This window comes from Oncorhynchus gorbuscha, linkage group LG01 (assembly GCF_021184085.1).
Source record: "Oncorhynchus gorbuscha isolate QuinsamMale2020 ecotype Even-year linkage group LG01, OgorEven_v1.0, whole genome shotgun sequence".
In the NCBI taxonomy this organism is placed as follows: domain Eukaryota; kingdom Metazoa; phylum Chordata; class Actinopteri; order Salmoniformes; family Salmonidae; genus Oncorhynchus; species Oncorhynchus gorbuscha.
Genome location: NC_060173.1, coordinates 98554928 through 98580516, shown reverse-complemented (window position 1 = coordinate 98580516; position 25589 = coordinate 98554928). Strand labels below are relative to the sequence as shown.

The 25589-nt window shown below is 42.2% G+C and overlaps 1 protein-coding gene across 2 annotated transcripts in view; it reads right to left on the bottom strand.

The window, feature by feature from the left end:
* Positions 1-394: 394 nt before the first annotated feature.
* Positions 395-25589, bottom strand: part of LOC124047052 (SEC14 domain and spectrin repeat-containing protein 1) — a 54048-nt gene continuing 28853 nt past the window's right edge. The window contains exons 7-20 of one of the 2 annotated variants that reach the window (XM_046367769.1): positions 18687-18800; positions 18210-18304; positions 17993-18048; positions 14077-14180; positions 13787-13897; positions 9031-9153; positions 7725-7919; positions 5883-5997; positions 5460-5619; positions 4819-4900; positions 4517-4639; positions 2601-2792; positions 2167-2297; positions 395-2006 (exon numbers count right to left, since the gene is read on the bottom strand). In XM_046367769.1, coding sequence (XP_046223725.1) covers positions 1703-2006; positions 2167-2297; positions 2601-2792; positions 4517-4639; positions 4819-4900; positions 5460-5619; positions 5883-5997; positions 7725-7919; positions 9031-9153; positions 13787-13897; positions 14077-14180; positions 17993-18048; positions 18210-18304; positions 18687-18800 — 1905 coding nt within the window. In that variant the 3' untranslated portion in view covers positions 395-1702. The remainder of the gene's footprint in view (positions 2007-2166; positions 2298-2600; positions 2793-4516; positions 4640-4818; positions 4901-5459; positions 5620-5882; positions 5998-7724; positions 7920-9030; positions 9154-13786; positions 13898-14076; positions 14181-17992; positions 18049-18209; positions 18305-18686; positions 18801-25589) is intronic. The other variant, XM_046367770.1, reaches the window with a different exon arrangement.

Here is a 25589-nt window from a genome sequence, read left to right as displayed (position 1 = left end):
TTGTTTACCATTGTAATGTAAATGTCGGAATATCATTCAATTTGAAGTGAATTACCAATGACTGTTGAGAATTTATCGTTACAGGTGTGAATGGTTTATGCCATTATTAGTGAAGGTTATTTTATGATGCCCATACTCTTTATTGATGAGGAGCTGTTCTTGAGGTAACATGTTTTTCATAGCTCAGTCTAATCTGCACCACCCAGCGGCTACTGTGAGTACACACCTTGAAGATATGTGAATGCGTGGCTGCTTTATTGAAACCCTTAAAATATCCTATTTAATCTGACAACTGGGCAGCTTTATTGAAAACCTTCAAATATCATATTTAATACCATGTCTTGTAAGACAATGCTTATGAATCAAAAGACAAATAACTACATTATATCAAAGAAATCTTTCAAATGTTTGCTTGTTTATTTCGCAGGACCCAGGTTTTCAAGAAATACACGATTAGCCTCGCAAACCTAAAATCTCCACAAGCATTATGTCTTTGACTGGTATGTAAAATACCAATATACAAAACAAAATAAATACAGAATCAATATTTCAATAGCATGCCTCACGATGCAAAAGGCGTATGTACTGTATGTATACATTAGAATGACAATTATGAAGAGATGAAGCATAATTCTCATATCACATTTTATGAATAAAAACAAAGCCTTGGATCTACCACTCTAAACTAGGTTTATAACAAAGGTCTGATTAGACATTTTAACTTGATGCACACAAGTGACTGGTTGACTGCACCCATCCATCCTCGTAATATACAACAGTCCGTCTATACCAGAAACAGTGGGCTGGGATGTTAGTGCCAAATTCAAAGGCATTGGGAATGAGAATAGATTTACATATTGGCACAGCCCTTTACACTTGTTTTTCTTCTTCCAGAAACCACTTGAAAGTATTGCAAACAAAACAACAACAGGGAAAATATAACATAGTCAAACAAGGCAGTTTGACAAGAAAGAGAATGGCCTAGAAACTCTAAAGCACCGGTAAGGTAAATACAAGGAGAGAGACAGATGGTGCTTTGCTTTCTGTACACTCTAGAGGGTTTAGTAGAACCATGTAAAAGCTTGAGTTCCCTGTCTTCAGGGCCTTTCACACTACGTGTTCTTAACCCAGGCCTAACCTTAACCCTGGGTTAAAACAACCCCTAGGCCAAGATCAGCGTGAACACAAATTCAGAGGGACAAGCGACAGGCAAGGTAAAGCTTTAAGGGAAATAGTCCATTTCAGACTTCATTCCAGTCAGTGCTTTCAGTTTCTTTCTTTTGTTTCCCTCCTCCTCTCCTCTCTTCTCCATGTCATGTACTGTAAGCAATGTAAGTGGATCCTAGAGGACCATATTCTATCTTTAACTGCTATTGGTAAATTAATATGGCTGGACGAGGCAGAGTACAACAGAGATGGAAGGAATGCTGTCACACCAGGAGATTAACGGGATTCTAGAGATCTGGATGGTCAGGTGCTGTGTAGGCTTAATGTCGAAGGTCAGAGGTGTCCTTTCCTGTCCTCAATGTCTGGTGGACTGCTAGTTGCTGCTGTTATAGTTCTGCAGACTGGCCCCAGATCTGTTTATGCTCTCTTGTCAACTGCTATGGTTATTTTCACGCCAATGGCCATAGGATTTGGCAAGACAGCACAAACTGATCTGGGACCAGGCAAGCTGTTATAAGAGCTTCCATTAGCATTCCTAAGTGTCCGTCTCGTTCTCCAGTTCTAGTTCCTCCCCATCTTGTAGTTCATTGTCTACATCCTGTAGTTCTTCATCATGTAGTTCCTGGTCATCTTGTAGTTCTTCATCATTGTGTAGCTCTTCATCCTGGTCATGTATCTGCTCATACTGTAGCTGCTGATACGGTAGCTGCTCAATGTCTTCATCCTCTTCATCTTCCTCGTGCAGAGTCAGTTTCCTGTCCTCCACCAGCTTCATCTTGTCCCGGATGTGTTCAGCAGAGGACGCCATGTCTCCAGGACTGCCAAAGTACTGCTCGCTCCTGAAGGGGGGACAAAAGGGGCAGAAGGACTCAGCAGGGTCATAGGTTGGGCTATGGATACAAGGATTGACAGTCCATGATCAAAATGGCATGCATCATTAGATCTAGCATCTTGGTAAAGCCAGGCATGTCTCAGTGTGAAATGTCCATTGTTTCTTACCCGTCTGGGAATATAACAGGGACAGTGAGTCTGTCCAGTAGAGCCTTCCCCACAGTCTCCACCTCCTCATAGGTCTCCTGCTCCACCTCGACTGGGAGATCACACTGGTCTGGGCTGGCTTGGACCAGCACCTGGGATGGAGGAGACAGGAGGGAATGGAAACAGAAGAGGACCATCAACAAAAAAGTACGTACTCACTGAACTGTTAGTCACATTAGATAAGTATCTGTTAAGTGGCATACATGAATATCCCAATAATTCAACACTTCCAAACAACAGGGCTCACTGACTAGAGCACAAAGAAGACAAATCCTTTGCAATATTTGCTAATAAGAAGGTGTATTATTTGGCTGTCACAAAGGTAATTCAATAATATATTAACATCTTCCCGATAATATAAGGTTTCATTTTCATAACTGTCATTCTTTTCCTACCTTCTCAGCTGCGGTGTGAAAGGAGCAGGCCATCTCCAGCCGATGGACCCTCTCCTCAGTGGTGACAGTAAACTGTTTCCAGACCCGGTTAAGGCGTGGCAGGGTGTCACCAGAGGAGCGCGTGGAGCACCGTAGAGACTGACACAACACCACCGTCGCCTGGAGCAGCTGACGGCCGTAGTCATAGGTGCTCTGGACACAGAAAGAGAGAGCCAGGTTAACACAAGACCTAGTACCTAGTAGGGGGCAGTGGGGTAAGTTGAGCCATTTATTACATTCAGCATCACTCCGTCAAGGGAAATATAGTACTCTTCTATAACAAAGAAATCTATATACAGTACCAGTCAAAACTTTACTATTTTCTTTATTGTAGACAAATAGTGAAGACATCAAAATGATGAAATAACACATATGGAATCATGTAGTATCCATAAAAGTGTTAAACAAATCAAAATATATTTTAGATTTCAGATCCTTCAAAGTATCCATCCTTTGCCTTGATGACAGTTTTGCACACTCTTGGCATTCTCTCAACCTGGAATGCTTTTCCAACAGTCTTGAAGGAGTTCCCACATATTCTGAGCACTTGTTGCCAGCTTTTCCTTCACTCTGCAGTCCAACTCATCCCAAACCATCTCAATTGGTTTGAGGTGGGGTGATTGTGCAGGCCAAGTCACCTGACACAGCACTCCAACAGATTTCCACAAGTCTAATGTCCATTGCTTGTGTTTTTTGGCCCAAGCAACTCTCTTCTTCTTATTGGTGTCCTTAAGTAATGGTGTCTCTGCAGCAATTCACCCATGAAGGCCTGATTCTTGCAGTCTCCTCTGAACAGTTGATGTTGAGTTGTGTCTATTACTTGAACTCTGTGAAGCATTTAGTTGGACTGCAATTTTTTAGGCTGGTAACTCCAATGAACCTATCCTCTGCAGCAGAGGTAACCCTGGGTCTTCCTTTCCTGTGGTGGTCCTCATGAGAGCTTGAGGGTTTTTGGAACTGCACTTGAAGAAACTTTCAAAGTTCTTGACCTTTTCCAGATTGACTGACAGTAATGAAAAAAAAGTAATGATGGACTGTCGTTTCTCTTTGCTTATTTGAGCTGTTCTTGCAATAATATGGACTTGGTCTTTTACCAAAAAGGACTATCTTCTGTATACCAACCCTACCTTATCACAACACAACTGATTGGCTCAAACACATTAAGAAGGAAAGAAATTCCACAAATTAACAAGGCACACCTGTTAATTGAAATGTATTCCAGGTGACTATCTCATGAAGCTGGTTGAGAGAATTCCAAGAGTGTGCAAAGCTGTCATCAAGGCAAAGGGTGGCTACTTTAAAGAATCTCAAATATAAAATATATTTTGATTTGTTTAACACTTTTTTGGTTACTACCTGATTCCATATGTGTTATTTCATAGTTGTGATCTCTTCACTATTATTCTACAATATTAGCCCACCCACACAGCTACCATTGCACTTTCATGCTAGGTTTAGGGCCGCATACTGAATCTTATAGAGACCCCAACTGATGTATGGAACAATCTTACAATGATCTACTTTGGTTTAGATACAAGCGTTAATTTGACTTGGTGAAAATCCGTTTTTTTGGACCTAACTTGCTTACCTGTTTTTCCATGTGGTTTTTTCCTTGACAGTCTCCATGAAATTATGACCTCTTCCTAAATAATTTGTCAATTTATTAACTTTGTGTATGGTTTTCTAGACACAAGGGTGGCTCAACTTACCCAACTCTCCCCTTCCCCCACTATTTCCCTTTGAAAGACATGGAGAGAGAAAAGAGACAGAGAGAGAGGAGGGGGCAGACACAACAATTGAGGGAGGGACAAGAGCGGGAGAGAGAGAACCCCTCAGTCTTCCTCAAGCTGTCTGAACTCTGCTCTTGTAGTACGTACCTGTGCAACATCCACAAACTTCTTGTGTTTCTCCAGCAGCACTTTGGTTTCCTGTGAGTCGTCCCCTAGTCTGATGTGTGTCTTTAGAAGAGCATCGAGGAGCTCACCCAGCCACTCCACCGCCTGAGAGTTAACACAGTGACATGAGCTGGGGTTTACAAGGTATTGTCAACAACAATAACAACATGTCAACAACAACATGTCAATAATAACAACACACTTAAGTTTGCAGTCCAGAACCAACAGAGGTCAAACAAAAAAACAAAAAACAGGGATGAACAGAAGGAAGCCCATCTACTGACTTGTGATGCATCTTCCTCACACTTGAACAGCTGGACCATCTGAAGCATCTTCAGTCTCCTGACATCCACCATGTCCTCACATCTAAACAGGACCAAAACTATTTTAAAACATGACAAAAGCCATTTCCATGACAAGTTCCGTGACAACGGGGCGGCAGGGTACCCTAGTGGTTAGAACGTTGGACTAGTAACCGGAAGGTTGCAAGTTCAAACCCCCGAGCTGACAAGGTAATAATATAATAATAATATATGCCATTTAGCAGACGCTTTTATCCAAAGCTACTTACAGTCATGTGTGCATACATTCTACGTATGGGTGGTCCCGGGGATCGAACCCACTACCCTGGCGTTACAAGCGCCATGCTCTACCAACTGAGCTACAGAAGGACCATACAAATCTGTCGTTCTGCCCCTGAACAGGCAGTTAACCCACTGTTCCTAGGCGGTCATTGAAAATAAGAATTCGTTCTTAACTGACTTGCCTAGTTAAATAAAGGTAAAAATAAAATAAAAATGTAAAACAACGGCCAAAACTCCAGAAATCGCTTGACTCGTGGAACCTTTGTAAACAACTCCAGTATCATTTTGAGGCCTGCGGCCTTACATCATCAAAAAAAGACTGAAAATAAATCTGAGCAAACCTTTGTTTCCGGAGCTGCAGGTCCTCCATGACACCTTGGATGTGATCAACGTTGTCTTTGTTATCGATGGGCACGTCTTTCCCATAGGACCAGGAAGTCTGGTTGGACATCTGATCCATCAGGACCTGGCCTTTCTCCCTCAGGCCTACCAGGGCTCCCTCTGGACAGAAATACACATCAAATAATACTCATGAATTACTCAACTAACACTACTGAAAGTAATTTCAAATGTAAAATATTATTCTTGCAGTTATCCATTAGAAAAAAATACAAGAAGAGGGGATATAGTTAATACTGTCAATGTTTCAGCACAAATACCTTTCTCAATATCAATGTTTTAATTCTACTCTGCAGTTATCTATTGAAGGCTTGCTATCATATAACAAAAAAATAACAGTGAATAATACATTTAATTGTGCTTACCAACGCTCTTGAGTTTCTCCTCGAGGTGTTTGAGTGTTTGTTGGATGGCAGCCCCGTCAGCAGGCGCCACATCGGCACAGAGCATGCCCAGTAGACCATCCAGTTGCTGGGACAGCTGGGAGGGTAAACTGGGGCGTTATTACAAAGCCAACAAAGAGCTCTAGGCCAAACAGTTAGTAGTCTATACTACACTGAACAAAAATACAAACACAACATGTAAAGTGTTGGTCCCATGCTTCATGATCTGCAATAAAAGATACCAGAAATGTTCCATATGCACAAAAAGCTTATTTCTTTCAATATCTTTGCACAAACTTGTTTCCATCCCTGTTAGTGAGCATTACTCCTTTGCCAAGCTAATCCATCCATCTGACAGGTGTGGCATATCAAGAAGCTGATTAAACAGCATGATCACTACACAGGTGCACCTTGTGTTGGGGACAATAAAGGGCCACTCTAAAATGTGCAATAAAAGGTCACTCTAAAACACAATGCCAAGGATGTCTCAAATTGAGGGAGTGTGCAATTGGCATGCTGACTATAGGAATGCCACCAGAGCTGTTGCCAGATAATTGAATGTTAATTTCTTTACTATTAGCCGCCTTCAACGTCATTTTTGAGAATTTGGCAGTACATCCAACCAGCCTCACAACCGCAGACCACATGTAACTATACCAGCCCAGGACTTCCACATCTGGCTTCTTCACCTGGATCGTCTGAGACCAGCCACCTGGACAGCTGATGAATCTGTGGGTTTGCACAACTGAGGAATTTTGACCTGAATGCAGTTCGGCATCGCAACAGACTTCAGTGGGCAAATGCTCACCCTCGATGGCCACTGGCATGCTGGAGAAGTGTGCTCTTCACAGATGAAATCCGGTTCCGACTGTACTGGGCAGATGGCAGGTGATGGCGCCATGTGGTCGAGCGGTTTGCTGATGTCAACATTGTGAACAGAGTGCCTCATGGTGGGTTAAGCTACGGACAACGAACATAAGCCATGGACAACGAACACGATTGCATTTTATCAATGGCAATTTGAATGCAGAGATACCGTGATGAGATACTGAGGCCCATTGTCGTGCCATTCATCCACTGCCATCACCTCATGTTTCAGCATGATAATGCACAGCCCCATGTCGCAAGGATCTGTACACAATTCCTGAAAGCTGAAAATGTCCCAGTTCTTCCATGGCTTGCATACTCACCAGACATGTCACCCATTGAGCATGTTTGGGTATGCTCTGAATCAACATGTATGACAGCGTGTTCCAGTTCCCATCAATATCCAGCAACTTCACACTGCCATTGAAGTGGAGTGGGACAACATTCCACAGGCCACAATCAATAGCCTGATCAACTCGCATGAGGCAAATGGTGGTCATACCAGATACTGACTGGCATTCTGATCCACCCCTACCTTTTTTCCAGGTATCTGTGACCAACAGATGCATATCTGTATTCCTAGTCATGTGAAATCCATAGATTAAGGCCTAATTTATTTATTTCAAATGACTGATTTCTTTATATGAACTGTAACTCAGTAAAATCTTTGAAATTGTATTTTTTTCAGTATATTATGACCCCTATCCCTTCAACCCTAGGCACTAACAGTATGTAGATCAGATGACTGGATAAGTGTAAGCAATATGGGTGGTTGGAGCTCCATTTTGCCCTCTGATTGTGGCCATATTGCTTACACCTATCAAATCCTCAAAGATCTACACAAGGGCCTAGGGATTGACTTTGTGATTTAGAGTAGGAGTCACTGTAGTTCTTGTTCTTTGCTTTATACGTATTTTGTAATGATCCATTCAAAATCAATCAATCAATGATACATACGTCCTGTGCTGTGCCGTGGAACTCATGTGCTGACTGCAGTACGTTTTGTCTGGACTCCAGTTGGCTGGCCTGTCTGTAACAGACATCACTGAGCTGCTGCTGAAGACCCTTTAACTCCACTAGGTCCTCCTCGTCTCCAGCACTCAGCAACGCTGCTATCTGCTGGTTCAGCTCTACGTACACTGCAAACCACTCCTGTGAATACACACCCAATAATACATACATTTGGGTTGGATTTCACAAATTAGAAACACAATTCAGCCACACAAGTTACACAATGTTTCGCAACTTATTTCCATTGTGGCCCTCTGGCTTTGGCTAGAAAGCAGGAAAACTCTTTCTGATATAAACGCCAGTTTATCATAGAGAAGCTCAATACAAAGAAGAACCACACACTAAAGATGTTTCTGTATCAAAGCTGTTCAAACCTACTGTACAGTAATTGAGTTGAACGCTGTAGTGAAGTGTTTCTGTGGTATAGTTATTACCTTGAACACTTATACATTTCAGATCAATAGCGCCACCTGCTGAAGGATCTTGGAGACAACACCACGCCTTAGCCTAACCATCAATCTTTAGCTTTGACCTAACTCTGGCTTTAGCCTTTCATTCTCCTGGCTGGTACTCTCTGTTTCGGTCACCAGGGCACACTTTGGCCCAGAGCAATGATTCACCAGGGTCTTTTATGTAAACCCAGCCAGGGGAAACATTAGTTACACCCAACAGCTGCAGCTGCTGCAGTCACTTCCTGGCCTGGCCTGTCTGCCCACGACTAAGAGCAGGACAATACTACATCCAGGGAGGAAAAGTTAAGCGCAAGCTCTAATTTGTGCTTCAAACTCTGTCTGTTTTGTAAGTGAAATCAAACAAGCTTTTTCCAGATGTACACACTGAACCTTATTTACTTAACTTGTTTGTCCCCCATATTTTTGTCAAGTAGTGCTTTATCTGTGCTCCTCAGACCAGAGATTAATGATCTATAAAAATACAATACAGTAAATCTCCTGGCAGCTAACATACTCTCCCTAACAATCCAAACTAATCATATTTGGTGATCTAATTATTGGGATCTTCAAGATGACCCAAAGACAAGTCTTCTTCTGCAGAGAGAGAGAAAGCAAGAAGAGAGGCACACACAGAACTAGCAGCTATCTCCCCACCTCTTCTCATCTCTGTAATTATGAACATTGAAAAAGGAGTGATGTAAATACATTTGTGCTGTTGGCAAGCTGTGTCGTGTCGTGTTGTATTGAGTTGTGTTTGTAGTTTTGTGTCTGGAATGTGTGTTGTGTTATTCTGTCCTTACGCTGTGCTGGCTCTCTATCTCCTCATGTTTCTGCTGCAGGGCCTGGGAGGCCCTGATGGAATCTCCGATCCCCCATTGTGTTCGGAGCTGCTCTGTGCCAGGCCCCTCCAGCCAATTCACAACCTGCATAGCAACAAGGAAGAGAAAGACCCCATTAGCACACGCTTCATGAATCACGGACACACACCCCAGGACCAACCAATCAAATACCTTCCAGGCATCTGTGAGGTCGATGATTGGACACAATCATTAACAAATGCTTTATCACTTCCCCCCCAGGCCCACCAATCAAATACCTTCAGGTATCTGTGAGGTCTCTTATTGGTTGGAACACATTTAAATCAGTGTGGGTTAAATGGGGTACTTCTTTGTTTCTGTTAAAATGGGGTACTTAAAACCAGAAGGTATAATCACTATAAAGCATGTATGAACATTTATAAAGTCTTATGAGACAAATAGTGTACCATGTGTCAGCACAGAACAAGGGCTTGCCAAGTTACCTATAAAGTAAATATTGATAAGGGAATAACATGATCAATCTAATTCAACATCTGGTTCAAATATATTAAAGCAGCATTTACAGAGGATCAAAAAGAGGTGTTTAGAATCCACTGTACTGTGTAAGAGGAGTGATGAAATGGTTCAGTGTGTTGAGTTAGATAGAGCGATTTTTTTCTGCATCCGCTTTTAGCTTGGTGAGGCAATTCTACCGCCTGTCTCCTACAGAGCTTGGAGCAATACAGCTTCAAAACTACTCCCCCACTCACTACACAGCATCTTTACTCCCAGCAGATAAGAACTAGGCCAAACTCCCCAAGCCAAACTAATCCTACTGCTGCCTAGGAACATACAATACCCCAGGAACTAGCCACATTGGGAGACAAATGTGAAATGGAAGCCATTGAATACACGGACAGCAGTGGCTTCTTCCGTGGTGTCCTCCCATGAACACCATTCTTGTTTAGCGTTTTATGTATCGTATACTCGTCAACAGAGATGTTAGTATGTTCCACAGATTTCTGTATGTCTTTAGCTGACACTAGGATTCTTCTTAACCTCATTAAGCATTCTGCAATGTGCTCTTGCAGTCATCCTTTCAGGTTGGCCACTCCTAGGGGAGTAGCAAAAGTGCTGAACTTTCTCCATTTAAAGATAATTTGTCGTCCCGTGGACTGATGAACATCAAGGCTTTTAGAGATACTTTTGTAACCCTGGGAAGCTTTATGCAAGTCAACAATTCTTAATCTTAGGTCTTCTGAGATCTCTTTGGTTCGAGGCTTGGTTCACATCAGGCAATGCTTCTTGTGAATAGCAAACTCAAATGTTATGAGTGGTTTTTATAGGAAAGGGCAGCTCTAACCAACATCTCCAATCTCGTCTCATTGATTGAACTCTAGGTTAGCTTTTGGAAAAGTCATTAGCCTAGGGGTTCAAATACTTTTTCCAACCTACACTGTGAATGTTTAAAAAATGTATTCTATATAAACAAGAAAAATACAATAATGTGTGAGTCAATAGTTTAAGCACACTGTGTTTGTCTATTGTTGTGACTGAGATGAAGATCAGATCAAATGTTATGACTAATTTATGAAATCCAGGTAATTCCAAAGGGTTCACATACTTTTTCTTGCCACTGTATGTTTATCCCCGTTTTGTTCCGTTTGCTACCATTTAAGAAACGTTTTTCAACAGAATTGGCAAAATGAATACACCCCTGATCACACGCAAAGAGTTTACTTTCATAGCAGCCACATTAAAACAGCATGATCACTTTGCTCATTGTATATAGAGTTCTATCTCACAACAATCTACGTGCTCTCCTCCTCTCAATTTTTCACTTGTGGACTTCAGTGTACAACATATCAGCTGTCTGTGGCCAGCGAAAAAACCTTTCCTAGCCAAACCTTCATATAATGACCTCTGAGGACTACACACATCCTTCATCGTTGTCACGTCATAGTCAACAAGAAATCCTAGAATTAACACGTTAGTAAACCCACTAAAATCATGCAGTACAGTTTTCAATCAGAATGCAGTTTAGCAGTTACACCCAGAGGGCAATAAATGAATAAAACCAAAAGCTTACCATGACTTGGAAGAGCTCCAGTGTTGGATAGCCATAGCCAGCTAGCTAACATTGCATCTCTCTCTGTTTGAGCCGGGTGTTTGAGTAGGCTAAACTACCTAGCTGCATTTGCTAGCTAAGTGAAAGTTTTTTTAAATTATTTTTAAATACAACCAAATATAGCTATATCTCTCTCTCTCTCTTGCTTCTTCATAATTTTGGAAGACATACATTTTTTCAAAAACTGTTCAACTATTTTATTTCTCTCTCTTTGAGTCAACTACTCACCACATTTATAAAGTGCTAGCTAGCTCTAGCTTATGCTTTTAGTACCAGATTAATTCTCTGATCCTTTGATTGGGTGGACATCGTGTCAGTTCATGCTGCAAGAGTTCTGCTAGGCTGGAGGAAGTCCTCCTAAAGCTGTCATAATTACTGTGTAAGTCTATGGAAGGGGCTTGAGAACCATGAGCCTCCTAGGTTTTTTATTGAAATCAATGTACCCAGAGGAGTACAGAAGCTATCTGTCCTCCAGCTACACCATGGCGCTACCCTACAGTGCTGCTGAGGCTACTGTAGACCTTATTGCAAAACAGTGTATTTTAATACAATATTTGGTGATGTGAATAAATTTAGAATAGTTTTATCTAAAAAGGCAGAATTTTAAAATGTTTTTTTATGATTCACTGAGGAGGATGGTCCTTCCCTTCCTCTCAGGAGCCTCCACTGGTTGCTATAAGACGTAAATCGGAAGATAATGGACCTGTGAAAAAAATATAAAATAGCTCCCCACTACAGTGACATATATATATTTTATGTAATAATTGAATGGTGACCATGGCCCTTACAAAAATACATTTACATTTTATTTTTTTTCCCACCATTCTCCATGTATTCAATGTTTTACTTCCAGGCTATTATGACGAATCTGGCAGCTCCTTCTCTATATGTTCCTAGACTACTGCCTACTGAACAACATCTTCATCACCATAGCAACAGACAGCTCATTCCCTTAGAATCTAGAATCTGTCAAATCTAAAACAGAATCCGTCCATTCCATGGAACACATCTCATCATCTGCTCACTTCCTCATTGGTACAGTTTTATCATCCAATATCATCTGCTTTGCACTGTAAAACATTCAAAATTGTATCCCTGAGGCACCAGGCCTATCCACAGGGGATAGCCTACATTGAGAAGACTCATAAGAAAATAGGTCTAATGGTCAGTTGCAAATGAGAGGGTACTTCTGTCAGAGAAATATGTGATTGTGGATTCAGTGACCAAAAAAGGTTGAGAACCACTGTTTTAGACGCTAAAGTAGAGTTCAATCTATTGGCCAATGGGAGAAAAGGCGTTTGCCCTTCATGGTTACAGACAGGAAATTAGGTAGTGCCAAGGAAGAAGTGTGCTGGGATGAAGGCCATGTGTGCTGAGGGTGTGTGTGTGTGTGTCGACTGATGAGTATCCCCGCCAGAGACTTGAAGTCAACAGTCTTTGGGAAGTTAGCTTTTCCATTCAGTGGTATGTAACGCTGACTTTGGAACGAGAAGACCTAACCGAAAAGGCTTTAATATGAGTCGGTTACAGGGACAGTCAGACAATTTATCACCAGGGTCTGGCTTTGAATACACTGAAGAAGGCAAGGCTTCAATTGAAAATTAAGTTCCATTGCCTAGTTCCATTGAAGGGATACAATTCTGCCTTACTATTATTCAACCATGCTGGTCATTTATGAACATTTGAACATCTTGGCCACGTTCTGTTATAATCTCCACCCGGCACAGCCAGAAGAGGACTGGCCACCCCACATATGCTCTCTCTAATTCTCTCTTTCTTTCTCTCTCTCGGAGGACCTGAGCCCTAGGACCGTGCCCCAGGACTACCTGACATGATGGCTCCTTGCTGTCCCCAGTCCACCTGACTGTGCTGCTGCTCCAGTTTCAACTGTTCTGCCTTATTATTATTTGACCATGCTGGTCATTTATGAACATTTGAACATCTTGGTCATGTTCTGTTACAATCTCTACCCGGCACAGCCAGAAGAGGACTGGCCACCCCACATAGCCCGGTTCCTCTCTAGGTTTCTTCCTAGGTTTTGGCCTTTCTAGGGAGTTTTTCCTAGCCACCGTGCTTTTACACCTGCATTGTTTGCTGTTTGGGGTTTTAGGCTGGGTTTCTGTACAGCACTTTGAGATATCAGCTGATGTACGAAGGGCTATATAAATAAATTTGATTTTATTTTATTTGAAGCATCACATTCCCTAGTTCCTGAGAATTACAACCACTGGGTCTTTCTCTGGATGTCTGGTGAACTAATCCTCATAAAATCCTGTGTGTGTATAGCTTTTAAACCTCTCTGAAACAAAGTGCAAAAGACAATGGAAAAAAGAGCAGCCCTACTCTATACTTCTCCTTCAGTCTGGTCACTGGTCTGCTGTTGTTAATGGCATTGGGCCTAAGTCAAGGCAGTGCGATGTCTGAAATATCCGTTTGTTTGAATCCTGCCCTCAGTCTTTCACTACGCTGGTGTTTTGGATCCATTAGGGTAGTGTGTGTAGGCTTGTCAGTGGGTTGGTGTTGACGATGTCATAGTGTGTGTGTGCAGTGTGTGAATAGTGTGTGTTTTCGCATCTCTGTGCGTGCATATGTGTGTGTGTGATGTGATATAGGGCAGTGTGTGTGCAGTACCTGCATGACCTTGGTCTGTATATCCTCCAGCTGGGATCGTTTGCTGCGTTGGCGACACACCTCCTGGTACTTGGTGTATTGTTCTCTGAGTGAGTCCAGCAGTTTCATGACCTGAAATAATTGAACATTTACTTACCTTGCATATAGTCTTTGTATGTATTGTATATAGTATTTGTATGTTATGTGTGAATTTTGCTGTTATATGTTTACTATATATTTTTACATCTTATCTGACTTGACACAACTGAAGTTCCCTCTGGGAAATATAAAGTTATTCTATTCCATTGTACCTGTGGCTGGGCCAGTAGCTCATCATCCATGGGGGACCAGGCCACACCACCTCCCTCTGCCCCGTTAAACCTCCGCTGCTGCAGCTCCGACAACAACTCATGGCCTGGGGAGAGTGGTGTGTATGATCAGAGGGGGAATGATAGTGACAGTGGGAGAGATAATGAATGACAGAGAGAGAGAGGGAGTGAGGTGATACAGGGGTAAGAGTGGGAGAAAGAAAGCAGGAGAGGGGGAGAGGGAGAAAGAGAGTGAGAGAAAGAGGGAGTGAGAAAAAGAGTGTGTGGGAGCTATTGAATATTCTCTCCGCTCATCCATTTCATTAAGTTATTATGATGTAAAGCAAAGTGCGGGGGGGGGAGGGTTTTGCAATTCAACACATTTTGCCATGGGACAGAGAGAACATTTTCATGTTTTAAATCTAGTTTCCTGCAAGTCTACATATTTTGACATGGGTCTGAGAGAAAAAATGCAGTTTCAAAGTAAATTTCCTGCAATTCTACACATTTTGCCATGGGGCTGAGAGAACATTTTCAGTTTTAAAACAAATGTCCTTAAATTATACACATTTTGTCATGGCTTATGCCTTGTTCTTATGCTATCTAAGTGACTCAAACATTATCACAAAATCAATCGGGGCCCCATGCCATGACATTTTTTGAATTTTAGATTCTCCCTGACTGTCTAGTTTTTATTTTGGTAGTTGTTAGTTCTCAAAGAAAAATGTATAGCTCCATTATCTTTTCTCCATTCTTTATATCTGGTTTAAGTCGTTTAGGTTTATTATAACAATTTCTTTTTTCCAATGTTAACTTAATTGAATTCATTTGTATTTTTTTGTGGCGGCCATGATTTATCCCCCGCTGCTAAATGTATATATGGGAAACACTGGAAACAGAGCAAGAGGTAGGAGTGTGTACAATGTGGACGACAAGCAGCACATCCCTAGTTGTCATCCATTAAGTTACAAAATATATAGATGTACATTGTTGTCCAGAAGTACTTCAGGAGAAAAATAGCTATTCATTTATTCATAATGCCAACATCAAAAACATCCGGAAAGCCTTCCAAGTCCATTCCTTGACAAAGGCACACAACAAATAGGACAGAGAATTATTTTCATATCATATACATGCTCTTATTATATCTCATGCTGTATCCCCTAGCCTCTCTGTGGTGCCTGTAACAACACAACTGCACAAACACTGGCACGGCAGCCCAAGCCCTTTCTGTATTCATTATGAATGGCATTCACTCAGAGAGAGAAAGAGAGAGAGAGACACAGAGAAAGAGAGACAGAGACAGAGACACAGAGAGACAGAGAGAGAGACAGAGACAATGACACAGAGAGAGAGATAGAGACAGAGAGAGAGAGACAGAGAGACACAGTGAGACACAGAGAGACACAGAGAGAGGGAGCGAGACACAGAAATAGAGAGAGAGGGATATATTTTTTGAGCAGTAGATATATATATATATATATATATATATATATATATATATATATACTGCTCAATAAAATAAAGGGAACACAAAAATAACACATCCAAGATCTGAATGAATGAAATATTCTTATTAAATACTTTTTTCTTTACATAGTTGAATGTGCTGACAACAAAATCACACAAAAATGATCAATGGAAATCAAATTTATCAACCCATGGAGGTCAGGATGTGGAGTCACACTCAAAATTAAAGTGGAAAACCACACTACAGGCTGATCCAACTTTGATATAATGTCCTTAAAACAAGTCAAAATGAGGCTCAGTAGTGTGTGTGGCCTCCACGTGCCTGTATGACCTCCCTACAATGCCTGGGCATGCTCCTGATGAGGTGGCGGATGGTCTCCTGAGGGATCTCCTCCCAGACCTGGACTAAAGCATCCGCCAACTCCTGGACAGTCTGTGGTGCAACGTGGCGTTGGTGGATGGAGCGAGACATGATGTCCCAGATGTGCTCAATTGGATTCAGGTCTGGGGAACGGGCGGGTCAGTCCATAGCATGCCTTCCACTTGCAGGAACTGCTGACACACTCCAGCCACATGAGGTCTAGCATTGTCTTACATTAGGAGGAACCCAGGGCCAACCGCACCAGCATATGGTCTCACAAGGGGTCTGAGGATCTCATCTCGGTACCTAATGGCAGTCAGGCTACCTCTGACGAGCACATGGAGGGCTGTGCTGCCCCTCAAAGAAATGCCACCCCACACCATGACTGACCCACCGCCAAACCGGTCATGCTGGAGAACGTTCTCCACGGCGTCTCCAGACTCTGTCACGTCTGTCACATGTGCTCAGTGTGAACCTGCTTTCATCTGTGAAGAGCACAGGGCGCCAGTGGCGAATTTGCCAATCTTGGTGTTCTCTGGCAAATGCCAAACATCCTGCACGGTGTTGGGCTGTAAGCACAACCCCCACCTGTGGACGTCGGGCCCTCATACCACCCTCATGGAGTCTGTTTCTGACCGTTTGAGCAGACACATGCACATTTGTGGCCTGCTGGAGGTCATTTTGCAGGGCTCTGGCAGTGCTCCTCCTGCTCCTCCTTGCACAAAGGCAGAGGTAGCGGTCCTGCTGCTGGGTTGTTGCCCTCCTACGGCCTCCTCCACATCTCCTGATGTACTTGCATGTCTCCTGGTAGCGCCTCCATGCTCTGGACACTACGCTGACAGACACAGCAAACCTTCTTGCCACATCTCGCATTGATGTGCCATCCTGGATGAGCTGCACTACCTGAGCCACTTGTGTGGGTTGTAGACTCCGTCTCATGCTACCACTAGAGTGAAAGCACCGCCAGCATTCAAAAGTGACCAAAACATCAGCCAGGAAGCATAGGAACTGAGAAGTGATCTGTGGTCACCACCTGCAGAACCACTCCTTTATTGGGGGTGTCTTGCTAATTGCCTATATTTTCCACCTGTTGTCTATTTCATTTGCACAACAGCATGTGAAATGTATTGTCAATCAGTGTTGCTTCCTAAGTGGACAGTTTGATTTCACAGAAGAGTGATTGACTTGGAGTTACATTGTGTTGTTTAAGTGTTCCCTTTATTTTTTTGAGCAGTATATATATATATATATATAGAGAGAGAGAGAGAGAGAGAGAGAGAGAGAGAGAGAGAGAGAGAGAGAGAGAGAGACAGACAGACAGACAGACAGAGAGGGAGAGAAAGCGAGAGAGAGTGCACGCTTGGCATTTGCTCAGAGAGAGAGAGAGAAAGAGAACAAATTGTACACTATTCTCTATATAATGCACAACATTTGAAAAGGGCCCATAGGTTTCTGGTCAAAAGTAGTGCACTATGTAGATAATAGGGTGCCACTTAGGACCCATACAGAGTGAGTTCTTCTGTGGCAAGCACGGTACCAGAGACACGTTGAGCTGACTGTCCATTCCACAACTCCCAGACAAAGCTCCTTTCATTGGGACAGCTCTGCTATGTATTGGCCTTCCAGGGCTGCGTCCAATATGGCACCTTATTCCCTTTATAGTGCACCTATGGGTCCTGGTCAAAAGTACTGCACTATAAAGGGAATACGGTGCTATTTGGGACACAGCCCAGCTCTGGCCTCCCTCTCTCTACCAGAGCTGTCTCAGTAAATATTTTCATTGTAGTAAAACCGTTCAAGTAACACACTGCTCACCACTAGGCCTGAAACCGCACACTAGATTGCACTACTTTTCAACAGGGCCATAGGGAATAGACTGCCATTTGAGACGTACCCTAGGAGTCAGTTTACTGAAGGTTTTAGCCGAGTGGAAACGTGTTCTCTGCTGGCGGAGTGCACTGCTAAACATGGTGGTTAACATTCTCGCATCCCATTAAACTTAACAGAGCCCAACCTGGTTTAGAACCACACAACACTACTTGCTTGGCTACTGGTATTGAGAAGTTTGCACAAAAGTACAATAATTACCAGTTTGTAGAACTGTTTCAGGATCCAACGATGGTAGGAAGTTACAATCTGGTGGCCTGAGAGAAAGATAAGAAAGCAATATATTTACTGGCCTAAATAAACATGTCATACATAAACAATATAATGTGCTGCAATTCCACTGCCACAAACAATTCCTCAATCATTGGGCACTTTTAAAGAAAACAAACAAATGTCAACGAGTTTTTCAAATAAATACCTTTCTTTGTCCAACTGGCTGCTTTTCTCACTGTCATTGATGACCACCAGCTCATCCAGCAGGGAAGAGGACTCCTTGGTAAACTTTTCAAAGACCTGAGAAGGAAAACACCTTCGTAAGTTGTGTGTCATACAAACCATAATGCAAATATGGACACAGGCAGAGAGGAACTCAACTTGAACTTACCTTCCTCAAACTATGAGGCTGATTTTGACGTACAAGATGCAATATACTTTATTGCCACACAACCAAGGTTGGTGGTATTTGTTTGCATTTGTCTGTATTGTTATGGTGTTGATGTAAACATTGGTAATATGTACATTAACTTTATAAGCAAGTAATCTGTCAAATCATAAATGTCTTTGATCTCATCCAAAGCCATTATTATCCGAGTTGCAAAACATTTCCAAATCAAATGTGGTGCTTTAAACAATAATTGTACAGTCACATTGGGGATGTATTGCAATGGTGAATTACCAGTCTTTTGTTCACCCAGTCTATGTGATCGTACACCAGACTTCCCCCAAACTCATCAGTAAGCTGACAGGGCTCGATGTAGCGTGTGAGCTTATTGGCAGATACCAGAATGACCTGGAACAGAGGAGTGGGAGAAAGTAGTGTTTTATTTACATATATTTTTTTTTATCTTCACATTTTCAAACAGTACATTCATGTTTTCCAACATTTGGGTGAGGTTTTATTCTCGCCCGAGTAGCCTCGTTTCACTGCCAAAAATAAAATGAAACCATCTAGTGTTCAGCGACATAACACAATGTCAAATACAGGTAGTCTTCTCAAATAATTAACATCCAATCACATTAACCGCTACTCTTTCGCAGGAAACCTTCACTCTTGCGCACATTTAGAAACGAAACAAGACCATTTGAAAAATAAGCCATGGGTGTTTTTTGAGCGAGAATAAAGACGACTTTCGAGTAGTAAGACATATATAAAAGTAAGTCGCTCTGGATAAGAGCGTCTGCTAAATGACTTAAATGTAAATGTAATGTAAATAAAAGCAACAGATGCCATTAATAAGAAGGGGCTAGAAGCATCTTATATGGTGAGCTACAGAGTGGCTAGGACAGGCAAGCCCATACTATTGTGGAGGACTTCATTCTTCCTGCTGTCGCGGATATGGCTGGCACAATGCTGGGGGAAAAGTCCCAAAAAACGACACAGACAATGCCTTCATCAAACAACACTGTTTCAGGACGCATCAATGAAATGGCAGGAGATGTTTTGAAACAATTACTGCTTCGCATATAAGCCAGTTAATTACATGCATTACAGCTGGATGAGTTAACAGACTTGGTGGGCCTGGTACAGCTCCTAGTATATGTCCGTTATGTTTATGGGGCATCAATTAAGGAAGACATCCTCTTCTGCAAACCACTGGAAACCAGGACAACATGAGAGGATATGTTTTAAGTACTGGACATGTTTGACATCAAATGGATTTGGTCAAGATGTGTTGGTATCTGTTCTGATGGCACAAAAGCCATGACAGGGAGACATAGTGGAGTGGTAATACGCGTGCAAGCAGTTCCTCCCGACACCACTTGGGTACACTGCAGCATCCACCAAGAGGCTCTTGCTGCCAAGGGAATGCCTGACAGCTTGAAAGACATTTTGGACACTCTAGCAAGACCACTGTACTCTTATGTAGGTTCTGCATTATGCAATGATATGGGAAGCAACCATGGAAAAGTGGCAAAGTTTTGATACGTTTTATTTTCAATTGAGAGACGAGCTTAAAGTTTTCTTTACTGACCATCATTTTTACGTCTGCATGATGAGTTTCTCAAACAACTGGCCTATCTGGGTGATAGCTTCCAACACTCTACTCAGCAAATTGGATGCAGTCAATCACAGTGCCATCCGATTTGTCACCAAAGCCCCATATACTACCCACCACTGAGACCTGTATGCTCTCGTTGGCTGGTCCTCGCTACACATTCGTCACCAAACCCACTGGCTCCAGGTCAACTATAAGTCTTTGCTAGGTAAAGCTCCGCCTTATCTCAGCTCACTGGTCACCATAGCAACACCCATCTGTAGCACGCGCTCCAGCAGGTATATTTCACTGGTCATCCCCAAACCCAACACTTCCTTTGGCCGCCGTTTCTTCCAGTTCTCTGCTGCCAATGACTGGAACGAACTGCAACAATCACTGAAGCTGGAGACTCATATCTCCCTCACTAACTGTAAGCATCAGCTGTCAGAGCAGCCTATTTATTGCCTTACCTCCTTACTTCATTTGCACACACTGTATACAGATTGTTCTATTGTGTTATTGACTGTACGTTTGTTTATCCCGTGTGCAACTCTGTGTTATTGTTTTTGTCGCACTGCTTTGCTCTTTCTTGGCCAGGTCGCAGTTGTAAATGAGAACTTGTTCTCAACTGGCTAACCTGGTTAAATAAAGGTGGGAAAAAAAGAAATCCTGAATGATCTGAATCTAGGATTACGGGGACTCTCCTCAACTATATTCAAGGTGTGGGACAAAATTGAGGCTATGGTTCTGTCTGCATTAACAAGGAAAACACTAAGGTCTTTCCATCATTGTATTATTTTTTGTATGCAAATGAACTCAAGCTTACGGACAATGTCAAATGTGATATAGCGAAGCACCTGAGTGAGCTGGGTGTGTAATTACACAGGTACTTTCCCAAAACGGACGACACAAACAACTGGATTCGTTATCCTTTCATGCCCTGCCTCCAGTCCACTTACCGATATCTGAACTAGAGAGCCTCATCAAAATTGCAACAAGCGGTTCTATGAAAATGTAATTTAATCAGAAGCCACTGCCAAATTTCTGGATTTCCTGCCTTTGCAAATCGCTCTGTTAAGACACTGATGGCCTTTGCAACCACGTACCTATGTGAGAGTGGATTCTCAGCCCTCACTAGCATGAAAACTAAATACAAGCACAGACTGTGTGTGGGAAATGATTTAAGACTGAGGCTCTCTCCAATACTTCACAACATTGCAGAGTTATGTGCATCCTTTCAAGCACATCCTTCTCATTAACCTGTGGCGAGTTATTCATAATTTCTGATGAACAAATAAGGTTTTATATGTAAGATGGCTAAATAAAGAGCAAAATGATTGATTATTATTATATTATTATTTGTGCCCTGGCCCTATAAGAGCTCTTTGTCACTTCCCACGAGCCGGGATATGACAAAAACTCACACTCATTCTATTGTTTAATAAATGTATTGTATTGTGTGTGTGTGCAGGCTTACAATGAAGGCAAAAAATAACATTTGAGAGTGCGCTGACCCTGGTGCTAGAGGGGGTACGCAGATGGAGGTTGAATGTTTGAAGGGGTACGGGACAATAAAAGGTTTGGGAACAACTGCTCTATGGAGTCAGAGCTGATTAAATCACCACTGGTCCAAATATTTATTTAATCATCACTAATCCCCTCCAAATGCAACATTCACTTGACATTTAGAAACAATTGATCAAGCAGGCAGGACAAGGCCTAATCACAGCTGGTGGTCTTTTTCGATTATGTCCTCTCGTACTGGGTAAAGAAAGTCATCACATGAATGCTAAGAATTCAGAGACAACTCTAGGACCCCTCTTCGACACGTCAATGTGGACATTCAAGTAAGACTTTCTCTCGAATCTGGGAATGTGGAATAGGAATCTGGGAGAGGCCTATGCAGACATGTCTCTCTCTAAACAAAGCCTGTTCGCCTCCACAGCTGTTTCTCCTATCTCTCTCTCTGACTCATCTGTCCTCCTGCCATATAGGCTTGTTACAGGCCCGTTGGTTCTGGTTCTCTCACACACGCAGACGCACACGCACACTACAGGCCTGTTCAGATGTATCACGTGGATAAGAGGTAACAGTTGTCCATACAGATGAGAGAAACACCAGACCTGGGTTCAAATACTACTGCAAATATTTCAAATACTGTGAGCTTTTGCTTTAGCCTGCCTGGAGTGACAGAAGGCTGGAGTTTGCGGTTTTGCAAATATTCTATTGGTTCCATTGCACTAGCGTATCTAAAATGAATTCAAATAGTGTTTGAATGGAGGTGTGATGAGCACAGCGAGTCAGCCTACCACCACCTGGGATAGGCAGCACTAGGAAATATTTCTGACCTCTACACAAACACAACCTGGATACTTCAGAGAGAAGGAACATATTTTCATCAGGATTTCCAAATAACTTCACTTCTCGTCATCACTTATGGGGTTGTAACTTTTCACCCGTAGAGATTTTGATATCTGCCTGTCTGATGTCATGTGTGGGTGTGTTTTGTGGAGATGTAACTGATATATCTGGCAGCCATACCTGGTTGTTTGGAGTACAAATGGGGTACATATGAGTGTAAAGCAAGAAAAAAAATGTCTTGTCTTATTCCTATGATGTGCTTCATCACTAGTCTATGCTTTGAGTATTACTCAGGGAAAATCAGATATTACTTATCCTAACCTGTACACAGAGAAATCACTTATACTCCCCTCACCAGAGAAGATTAAAGTGAGAGCTGCTACAACATCAAAATGTATAAAGGGATAAGTGAGAGCTTAAGCCCAAATACGAGTGAACCCTCTGTATCCCAAATTCTCAGTAGTCTACCCTAATACAGTGCCTTGCGAAAGTATTCGGCCCCCTTGAACTTTGCGACCTTTTGCCACATTTCAGGCTTCAAACATAAAGATATAAAACTGTATTTTTTTGTGAAGAATCAACAACAAGTGGGACACAATCATGAAGTGGAACAACATTTATTGGATATTTTAAACTTTTTTAACAAATCAAAAACTGAAAAATTGGGCATGCAAAATTATTCAGCCCCCTTAAGTTAATACTTTGTAGCGCCACCTTTTACTGCGATTACAGCTGTAAGTCGTTTGGGATATGTCTCTATCGGTTTTGCACATCGAGAGACTGAATTTTTTTCCCATTCCTCCTTGCAAAACAGCTTGAGCTCAGTGAGGTTGGTTGGAGAGCATTTGTGAACAGCAGTTTTCAGTTCTTTCCACAGATTCTCGATTGGATTCAGGTCTGGACTTTGACTTGGCCATTCTAACACCTGGATATGTTTATTTTTGAACCATTCCATTGTAGATTTTGCTTTATGTTTTGGATCATTGTCTTGTTGGAAGACAAATCTCCGTCCCAGTCTCAGGTCTTTTGCAGACTCCATCAGGTTTTCTTCCAGAATGGTCCTGTATTTGGCTCCATCCATCTTCCCATCAATTTTAACCATCTTCCCTGTCCCTGCTGAAGAAAAGCAGGCCCAAACCATGATGCTGCCACCACCATGTTTGACAGTGGGGATGGTGTGTTCAGAGTGATGAGCTGTGTTGCTTTTACGTCAAACATAACGTTTTGCATTGTTGCCAAAAAGTTCAATTTTGGTTTCATCTGACCAGAGCACCTTCTTCCACATGTTTGGTGTGTCTCCCAGGTGACTTTAAAAAACACTTTTTATGGATATCTTTAAGAAATTGCTTTCTTCTTGCCACTCTTCCATAAAGGCCAGATTTGTGCAATATACGACTGATTGTTATCCTATGGACAGAGTCTCCCACCTCAGCTGTAGATCTCTGCAGTTCATCCAGAGTGATCATGGGCCTCTTGGCTGCATCTCTGATCAGTATTCTCCTTGTGTGAGCTGAAAGTTTAGAAGGACGGCCAGGTCTTGGTAGATTTGCAGTGGTCTGATTCTCATTCCATTTCAATATTATCGCTTGCACAGTGCTCCTTGGGATGTTTAAAGCTTGGGAAATCTTTTTGTATCCAAATCCGGCTTTAAACTTCTTCACAACAGTATCTCGGACCTGCCTGGTGTGTTCCTTGTTCTTCATGATGCTCTCTGCGCTTTTAACGGACCTCTGAGACTATCACAGTGTAGGTGCATTTATACGGAGACTTGATTTACACACAGGTGGATTGTATTTATCATCATTAGTCATTTAGGTCAACATTGGATCATTCAGAGATCCTCACTGAACTTCTGGAGAGAGTTTGCTGCACTGAAAGTAAAGGGGCTGAATAATTTTGCACACCCAATTTGTCAGTTTTTGATTTGTTAAAAAAGTTTGAAATATCCAATAAATGTTGTTCCACTTCATGATTGTGTCCCACTTGTTGTTGATTCTTCACAAAAAAAATACAGTTTTATATCTTTATGTTTGAAGCCTGAAATATGGCAAAAGGTCGCAAAGTTCAAGGGGGCCGAATACTTTCGCAAGGCACTGTATGTATGGTTTGTTTTTATCAAATTAAAGCTTTACATAATGTCATACTCTGGTATGCTGGTACGCTGGTATGGTGAACATGAACATAATACGTCCTAGCTCCAACCAACCGCATCAGACGCTGCAGAGACATGACTGCAGAGACCTGACTGCAGAGACCTGACTGCAGAGACCTGACTGGTGTGTGTATGTGTGCGTGTGTGTGCATCGCAAGCTGAAAGCAGAAACCCTGACTGGAAGGCTGCCAGCCCCTTGCACACATACGCAAGGTTAGCCATAGGATGCTAAACACATACTCCATCAAAAAACACCACTACCATCAACCCTGAAAGATTACAGTTGAAGTCGGAAGTTTACATACACCTTAGCCAAACATATTTAAACTCAGTTTTTCACAATTCCTGACATTTAATCAGAGTAAAAATTCCCTGTCTTAGGTCAGTTAGGATCACCACTTTATTTTAAGAATGTGAAATGTCAGAATAATATTAGAGAGAATTACTTTTTTCAACTTGTATTTCTTTCATCACATTCCCAGTGGGTTAGAAGTTTACATACACTCAATTAGTATTTGGTAGCATTGCCTTTAAATTGTTTAACTTTGCTCAAATGTTTCGGGTAGCCTTCCACAAGCTTCCCACAATAAATTGGGTGAATTTTGGCTCATTCCTCCTGACAGAGCTGGTGTAACTGAGTCTGGTGTGTAGGCCTCCTTGCTCACACACGCTGTTTCAGTTCTGCCCACAAATATTCTATAGGATTGAGGTCAGAGCTTTGTGATGGCCACTCCAATACCTTGACTTCGTTGTCCTTAAGCCATTTTGCCACAGCTTTGGAAGTATGCCCAGTATGTCCAAGCTTTAACTTCCTGACTGATGTCTTGAGATGTTGCTTCAAAATATCCACGTAATTTTCCGTCCTCATCATGCCATCTATTTTGTGATGTGTACCAGTCCCTCCTGCAGCAAAGCACCCCCACAACATGATGATGCTGCCAACCCCGTGCTTCGCAGTTAGGATGGTGTTCTTCGGCTTGCAAGCCTCCCCCTTTACCCTCCAAACATAACGATCGTCATTATGGCCAAACAGTTCTATTTTTGTTTCATCAGACCAGAGGACATTTCTCCAAAAAGTACGATCTTTGTC